At 43.5% G+C, this 8,809-nt stretch overlaps 1 protein-coding gene across 2 annotated transcripts; it reads right to left on the bottom strand.

Moving 5' to 3' along the window:
- Positions 1-502: 502 nt before the first annotated feature.
- On the bottom strand, positions 503-6,154 carry LOC147885015 (autophagy-like protein). Of its 2 annotated transcripts, none has more exons than XM_087397118.1 (5): positions 4,233-6,154; positions 1,867-3,562; positions 1,524-1,747; positions 1,179-1,386; positions 503-1,049 (listed from the first exon to the last, which is right to left on the bottom strand). In XM_087397118.1, the coding sequence occupies exons 1-5, from the start codon at positions 5,159-5,161 to the stop codon at positions 663-665; spliced, it is 3,444 nt and encodes a 1,147-aa protein (XP_087253244.1). In that variant the 5' UTR covers positions 5,162-6,154; the 3' UTR covers positions 503-662. The 2 variants fall into 2 exon arrangements, with proteins under 2 accessions (XP_087253244.1, XP_087253243.1); XM_087397117.1 differs by having other exon boundaries at positions 1,867-3,610; positions 4,233-6,153.
- Between the last annotated feature and the right edge of the window lie 2,655 nt (positions 6,155-8,809).

Raw genomic sequence — 8,809 nt, 5'->3', positions numbered from 1 at the left:
GCTTAGAGGAGCACACAGGCTCAGAGATCTAGAAGTGCCAGGCAATAGCAGGACATTTTGGTAAGAGCCTCAGACAGGTCACGCTAATACATAGTGCCCTCAGCCCACATGTTAGCTTGATGAAATGGTCCTGACTTGTGCTACGGGCTGTAGCTTTCCCTGACCATTCATACTTCTTAGATACGACATGGATCAGCTAACAAATGAATAAAAGACGTTGGGGGAAGGAGAAGGGGGGAAAGGGGGGGATTGCATAGATAGATGGATATATATATATATATGGCCCTCAGCCCACATGTTAGCTCGCTAAAATGGTCCTGACTTGTGCTACGGGCTGTGGCTTTCCCTTGCCATTAATACTTTTTAGATGCGACATGGATCAGCTTACAAATGAATAAAAGACGTTGGGGGAAGGAGAAGGGGGGAAAGGATGGCATATATAAATTTATATATATATATATATATATATATATAGAGAGAGAGAGAGAGAGAGAGAGAGAGAGAACAAAAATCATATTTACATTCAAGTTACAAGAAAACACTGGAGCGTGAGCTCTCAATTTTTTGGGAGAGTAACCTTTACAATAGAACTATTTACAGAAAAGCTCATTGCCCCTTTGTAAGACTTAGGGATACAATACTTAAGCAGCACAATCTTTGATCTATGCAACCGTGGATGGAAGGTGGTCAGGTACCATAGCCACAGTTACCACAAAATATTCAGACCCAACAGGAAGACCGTACGGATTCAATCTGGATCTTGAGCCAGTAGCCACTGTATTTGAACCGGCGAGCTCTCTCCCGCTCCCAGATGCAGTGCTACTCTGAGGGGACACGCGGGCGACATACCTTTCAATATGAACTATCTGGCCAATAATATACTGCTGTCCACTTGGAAGATTCTCCAGGAAAAGTGCAATGGACTCATCAGATAGATAATAGTTTGGACAATTGCGATTTATAGCCTCATAATGCCCAGCTGCATTAGGTACGAAAATAGCAAGCTCGTGTACTTCAAATCGTGTGAAACAGATCTTCTCCTTGTTGGCCTGTAAGGCATACACAAAAAGAAATAAGATCACGTCATGTGACAACTGACAGATGTCATCAATGACGAACACACATACACATCAAAATCAACACATCCATGTGAGTCCACATAGCACGCCAACCTCTACCTGCTTGTCAATTTTACGTTTAGCATACTGACTCTTCAGCAGCTCTGTTTTGGTCTCCAACTCTACAGCCAAGTGGCTGTGGCTAGCTTCAGCCAATGTGCACCGCTCAAGGAGTTCAGATCGCTGCTGAGCAAGCCAGCCTACCCTTTCAGCCAACACCCTCAGGCAAGCGCGAAAATCACCCGTCCCATCATCAACTGTATCATTGCTGTTTATGCCAAGCGAACAAACGTTACAAAAACAGGTCACGAGTAAGTATGAGGGAGAGGTAACAATGATGGTCAGATAAACAAATACTTGAGCCTTTCCAGCTAGCCATATAAAAAGGTTTCCTTTTCTGATAACCTGCCCAAGGAGACAGCAAGTGCTCGCAGAGTCTCTGCAAAGCCTGCAGTTCCAGTTTGAGAAGCAGAGACACAATGCCGGAGCCTTTCCACCAAGCCTCGTAATTTCACACTTGAGGTGCGCAAAGTATTATACTCAGCTGCCTTACGATCAGCAGAACATTGGTTGGTCCTTGCCTCCTCCCGAGCTTCATGCAATCTATTTTCCAAGTGTGCACAGTTCATCTGTAGGAATGCATTGCAACATAAATAATGTTGAAGAAGTTAAGTGCCATTATGTGCAGCCAAAAAAATAAAAATACAGGGAGGAATGCACCCAAAAACCCCTGATCTGTCTAACTCACCTGGCACTCACTAAGAAGTTCCACATTTCCTTCAAGCTCTGTTCTCAGGCGAACAACATCTTCAAGGGCAGCCTGAAGCTTCTCTTCAGCTACAGCACAGTCATTCGTCTTATGCAACAATGCCTCCTGCAACTTTGTCAACCGCTCCTCCTTTTCTCTCAAAATATCCAATGTTCCTTCAACAGGGAGACCCTCATCACTCTCTTTTACCAAATCAAAAGTTCTGGAAGCACCACCTTCCATTTGGCCTGACATTAAATCCAAAGCTTGCTGCATGTCTAAGCCAGTAGCTTGTTCAGAGTGCTCATTTGGTACCAACTCAGGCATCTCTTCCTTCTGTAAATCTGTCATTGCTGCATCACCAGTAGCCAATCCACCAGAGAAATCACTCATAGTTTCATCACCTCCCTCCTGAAACCTCCCAGTTGGCACACCCCTGCTATTATCATCGGAAACAAAGGCCTGTGTGGCAGCACCTTCAAGAGGACAGCTGCTGATTCCATCATCCATGGGCTCCAGATTGGCTCCTGTATTTGACATCCTGCCTTCTCCAGTTACACCTGAAACCTCTGACTTAGGAGATCCATCTTTGATAGATGGTCTAGATTGACTATCAACTCCATCAAAAGATAACTTATGTAGCTCGTTATATTGATCAGAAAGCCTCTGTTCCAACTCACGAATACGTGTCTCATAAGAGCTACACTGGAGCTGACTCACCTTCAACATGCTTTGAAGATGCTTAGCATGTTCATCTTTCAACGCTAAAGCTTCTGCAGTTTTTTGAGCAGCAAGTGTCCGACCGACTGTTACCTTAGATTCATCACCCTCACTTGACAAAGCTTCTTCAAAGTCAGGATCAATATTACACAGAAGGGCAATGGCTGAGGCAAGTTCCGCTGTCAACCATGCATTTTCAACCTCTAGCTTGCTGGTGCCAGAAATTTCATCACTGGTCTCATCCTCAATTTCTTCTATATTAAAGCTACCTTTCATATTTACAGTGTGATCTTCCACCCCACTGGAAAGAATACCAGAGCCAGAGAGAGTGCTCTTCCCTTGTGAGCTATGGTTAGACGTAGCCCCCTTTAAATGAGGTCCTACAATTGACTGGGGGGCATATTTTTCCAAATCCTTGATGTCTATATCAAGCAAACTTGTATCATAAGGTTCAATGTTTACTACACATTGGCTTGGAGCACCAAACAAACCCATAGAACCCAGTATATCCCGCGGGATGAGAGCACTCTGAACCCTGAGGAACTCCTCTCGCCGTGCAACCTCTGCATCTCTTTTCCTCGCCATTTTTTCTGCCAACTGACCAGCCTGGCCCATATAAAGCTTCATACCAGCCTTCCTTCGAACTACCTCTGCAAGGCAGGCTCTGTATGCAGGACCAACTCTGCGGGCCACCTTCAACTCAGAAAAGATCTCATCCTGGCGAGCCATTGCCTCCTTGAAAGCTGATAATTGATTGCGCATGTCACGAATGCTTGATTGCAAGGCCGCAACCGTCTGCATGCATGTATGTACACACATGCTCATCTCATGCTTCTTGGACCTGAAGTGCTCCAAAAGTTTCCCCATCTTCTGGTAGCAAGCTTCCATCCTGGGAAGGTGGTTCTTGTCATGTACATCATACATAGGACCAAGAGCAGAAACTGCATCATGTGGTCGGAGCGAAGCAGACAGTTGGCTGCTCACACAATCATTAACGAGCTTTTTTACAGTATCCACATCCTTACTGCAAGAATCAGAAAAGGTGAATATAAGTTGGAGGATATTAAAATACATTGTCAAATGTAATATAGGCATTCAGGTCACAGCATGTACATTACGAGAGAGAGAGAGAGAGAGAGATCCAAGGCAAGCTATGATCTATGTGACCCCAAAACCTCACGAAGTTCAGCAGGCACACCATTTTTTGGGGGGGATCACGTAGAGCTATCGTGGTGAGTCATAACCATCATATAAAATATCCATTCCAATTGAACAGGAAAAGAGGGCTAATAGACCATGCCAATCAACATAGTTTGCACATAAGAACTGGAGACTAAAGATTTCAGATAGAGGGATGCAATCTCATGTGTCAATAGCCATTTCAGTGGATTGATACTTCAATCCAGAGAGATTTAAACAAGATGCCATGAAGATGATCTAATGGTGAACTTTGAAGTCATGAAAAGTGTGAGGGTTTCCTTTTCATTATTAGTAATTCCACTTTACTTACCCCAAGTAGCGTACAGGTCTACGAAATTCTTAGTGATTCCACTTTACTTACACAACAACCATTACTAATATAGCAGACAGGTCTATGAGAAATGTCTAACAGAAAAGAGATGATTAGCTTCAGACACAACAGATACCTGAGTGACTGCATGATGCTCCCCTCCTCTTCAATAACACGAGCGTTGTCAATGATTATTCTCTCTAGATTGTGAAGATCTACAGATGGTACAGTGTAAAACAACTCTTGAACATTTTGTTGCAGATCCAAGAACATGGTCTTCAATTGTAAAACCTTGCCTTGAAACTGTTTGTGAGAATTGGCACAGTATTCTGCCTTATTTCGCAAATTAGCCTCTTTTACACAATCCAAAAGAGTACTACGATTTTCACAGATTAGAAGTGGGTGTAGTTTGCATGTCCTTAATCGCTCCAAATCTCTTTCAAAGTTGACAAGAATATCTGCATGCTGCTTGTGTTGCCTAGTAAAATGCTTCATAAATTCTCCGTACATCTGATCTATAATTTTATAATAGTGATCCATGTTACTCTTAGCAGTCTCCAAAGCCATATTCTGCACCTGCTGCTCCCGAAGTAAACGTCTACATGCTTCAAACTTGTCCTGGCTCGCATTGAAAATTGCATGCCCTTTCTGAAGGTGAAACCTGAATTGTCTCTCGTAAGAAGGCAATGCCTTCAGAGCTGGATCAGAAGCTTCGTCCAAAGGATGACCGCAGAGAGAGGCAGACGGAGGAGAAGGTATCACAGGCTCTTTAACCACGATCCGTTCAAAAGGGGGCAAAGGGGCATCTGCCACAAGCCTCAACCGATTATAAAGGAAAACATGTCGTCGCTCAGCAGGCAGGCTGTAGTAAGCAAGTGACCGCTGTGGTTCTAAGCGGGTGTCCTCACAAATCAGCAGCTGATCATGAGAAGGCACACCAGTAAGAGATGAGAGATACGTCTGCACAAGCTCTATGGACGTTGAGGCCTGGCAGTCCAACTCGAAGGACTGCCCGTTTTCAGCCACATGAACCAACAGCTTGAGCCTGTGGGCGGTTTCCTCCATGCTGGCAATTTCAAGTTCGCATTACAAGTTATGAGCCTCTGCCGATAATAGCCAAGGTACTGCTGCTAAATCACTGCGGGGGGGGGAGCTTAGGACGATTGCAGACGATCAGTCCGAAGATCCTTGAGACCCCATCAACAAAACAATGACAATTTTTCAAATCATACGAACGCAATCCATCGCCGGCCTCTGTGAAAAACACTCATCTGGAACCGGAGGCGCTAACCCATGTGATAAGCGTCTCTGATGGAAGGAATTCTACCTCAACGGCTGAGTTGCGAGGTTGGTCTCGGTGCCCTGCTATTGGCGTACCCCATCTCCGGCAGTAGAAGGCGTTGAAATTTCAACCCATTACGCCGCACCGTCCGATAAAGAAAACCCCTTTGCGAAATGGGTTCGGAAGTGGAATCGCTAGCCAAAGTACTTCCAGTCCCCGATTGCGTATCTTGTATTGAATTCTCCTTTTTCTTATGATGCAAGGCAACTAAGACATCTTCGCGGTGGGAGCGTGAATATTCCTTCCTTCCGCTGAAAGTAAGCACCTCTTCCGAACACCTCCCCTCAGCGACATGGCTTCTCGCTCTCTCTCTCCCTCTCTCTCCCCGTGCGCCCCCCCCAAGTATGCTTTCCACAAAATCAATTCTCTCTCCCAACCCAAGTCTGCTGTTTTACAAAATCAACTCTCTCTCACAGTCTCCTCTCGGTCCCCCTCCTGCCCGCCCACTGTCGGCCGCCAATTCCGCACCAATCCTAAGAAGATTGGCTCTACCTACGAAGCCAAAGAGACGCAGAGTCGTGGAAGCGGGGGAGGACCACGTGTGAGGGCAGGAAAAGCAAGGGGACGGCCGGCGGGCAAGTACCCAAGTAGCAGAAGCAGAGGCAGAGGCAGAGGCAGAAGCAGAGCAGAAGCTTTTTTGTGGTGAGCAGAGCAGGGTCGCTCGCAAAAAATCCTAGCGCACACCTTCACACCCCCTTGCCTTTTTAAGCCTCTTCTTCCTACCCCTTTCTCCCAACTCAATACACAAACCTCAAGTCTTTTACTAGAGAGAGCACCTTATTAGGTGCACATTCAAGCATCCATCATCATGAGATGGCACATTTCAATGAAAAGATGATGTCACAATGATTGTATAATCAACAACATGATGAAGAGATACATGACCACTAGGGTAGGGGCATTAGAAAAGATCTCCAACTATACAATGAAAACATGACCACTAGGGTAGGGGCATTAGAAAAGATCTCCAACTATACAATGAAAGGAGATTGCTTTTATGATAACGTGCATTCTCTTTAAGCATGTCTTATCTCCAACTATACAATGAAAGGAGATTGCTTTTATGATAACGTGCCTTCTCTTTAAGCATGTCTTATGCGTACTTGGTTTACACTACATGTACCATGTCTTTTGCCCATGAATACAACCCAATCATAAACTTCCTTGAGGGCTAAACACATTCTCAGATTGAGTGTACCATCATTATTTACTCCATCAATTGTGAACTAGACAAACTTCCAAGAGGTTAATGCTTGCATCATAGGGACCTTCATTTTCGTAAGGGCTAAGGATGCTCTTTGACGTTATGACATGGGTGACTAGATTGTATAATCTTGGGAGGTCATTTTGGAAAGCACCCATGACCACATGCGTCTTACATGTACCTAACCACTTTTTCTACATAGCATAACTCTTTTTTTATATGAAAAAATAGTAGGATTCAACGTGATGACGGTATTGAGTAGACTTAATGTAATTGGACCATGGTCTGCAATGAAGATTGTACATATATATATATATATATATATATATTATATGTATATATGTGGTGACTCATGAACTCACAATGCTCGCTTAAAGCATCCCTTCCACGTGCCAAATGAGGTTGGTACCATGAAACACACAAACTCATTACAAAAGGTTTATGCCTGCACAACAAAGTATGAGGGTTGCCCACCCCTAGATATTTTATCATGGTGTTGTCGACTAGATTTAATATAATTTGATCATGGTTTACAACTTACTCTAGTGGAGTAAACATTATAAGGTGGTGATTCACCGATGACATGATGCTCACTATAAAACATGCCTTCCTTATGTCGCGAGAGGTTGGTACCATGGAAGACAAAAAGTTCTTTCAAAGGTCTATACTTGCATAACAAAGCATGAGGGCCCTCATGAGCCCCTAACAGATTCTTATATGTCCATTGACAAGGCCTATAAGTCATCTTGTCCTTATGGAAAAGACATTTTATACATGTCTTGTCCGTCATGGAAATGACATTTTATACATGTCAGCCCATTTCCATATCAAATCTAGGATGAAGACCCCATCATTCTGATCCATAATGATCTACCCATCTCACATTAATGCGTAGCACCTTCCATGAGGCTAATCCCTTCATCACACTTGCAATGGCTTGCAACTTCAACACAAACTCTTATCGTCCCACTAGTCAGGCTTATTGTTTCTTATGCGCATGCACGTGCGCACACACACCAAAGCTCTCTCTCTCTCTCTCTCTCTCTCTCTCTCTCTCTCTCTCACACACACACACACACACACACACAAATGTGCATGCATGCACATGTGTGTGCACACACACAATTCATGCCCCTTAATTGGCTAACGTAGCGAAGCGTTCAAACCTCATGCTTTGGGTTCAATGCTTGGGACGGGTACCCTTGGAGCCACTTACATAAAGTGCCATAGTGGATCCAAAAAGGAGAGATCTTTAAAGCTTTTCCTTTATAAGGCTATTCACCACCTCTAGATTCATTTCTTTTACAATTGTATATTTCAAATTGTTTTATGTGTTCTAACTTGCATGTACCGTCCACATTTGCAAGCTAACCCTTCCATGACAAGTATCCACCTGTTTTTATGTTTGTATAATTGTACATGTATATCTAAAGAGCATCACTATATATACTTCATGTTGTTTCTTCCAAATGCTATGAGATAAATCTACGTAAAATATGATTCCCTCTCATTTCCTTAATTAATTAATAAATGGAAAGAGGAAAAATAGCTTTTTGAAATGAAGCGGCCTCCTTTTCCCCTCTCCTCCTCTCTCTTCCCTCTATCACCTCTACATTATTACTCTTCTTCTCCCTTAGCACCACCTTCTCCTTATGCCCTCCTCTTTCTTTGCCACCTCCTCCCCTAGTCCCCCATTAGCAACTCTCCTATTATGAACTCCTCTCTGCCTTATCTCCTACTAGTAGCTCAGTCATCCCCTCCTCCATCAGTACCCCCCCCTTATTCTCCCTCCTTTACCAATGCCCCTTCCTTATTCTCTCTTTTCTCCTCACTAGGAACCCCATTGTAGCCCCCTTCTTCTTTTCCTTTCTCCATAATCAGTCCTTCCTTGTTCAATGACTTTAATTGTGAATTCTCTTTACAAAATTAATAGGATTCTTAGTTTTTCTCTCTCGTATCTCATTGCATCATGCACTTTCTATCAAAGTTATGAATTTTTAAACATATTATACCGATCAAGAATGCCATGACTATTGGGGTACAACACTATTATTTTTAATGTGCTTCTTTTCCTAGTTATATGATGCTAAGTATAGAGCATACTATTCCTTCACCTCTACTTGAATTGTATACATGGTGGAAGAATTGAAGTGCTTCTGTGGCAACT

Source organism: Dipteris shenzhenensis, chromosome 26 (assembly GCF_047967505.1).
Source record: "Dipteris shenzhenensis isolate YYH24624 ecotype China chromosome 26, Dip_SZ_1.0, whole genome shotgun sequence".
NCBI classification, from domain to species: domain Eukaryota; kingdom Viridiplantae; phylum Streptophyta; class Polypodiopsida; order Gleicheniales; family Dipteridaceae; genus Dipteris; species Dipteris shenzhenensis.
Note: the sequence above shows the minus strand (reverse complement) of the source record. Positions and strands in the feature narration are given on the sequence as shown.

Excerpts from the sequence above, each read along its gene's own strand:
- LOC147885015 (XM_087397117.1), bottom strand. The coding sequence starts at position 5,161 with ATGGAGGAAACCGCCCACAGGCTCAAGCTGTTGGTTCATGTGGCTGAA. Across the intron at positions 3,611-4,232 it reads AGCATCATGCAGTCACTCAG|TAAGGATGTGGATACTGTAA; the intron begins GTATCTGTTGTG and ends TGATTCTTGCAG. Across the intron at positions 1,050-1,178 it reads AACGTAAAATTGACAAGCAG|GCCAACAAGGAGAAGATCTG; the intron begins GTAGAGGTTGGC and ends TATGCCTTACAG.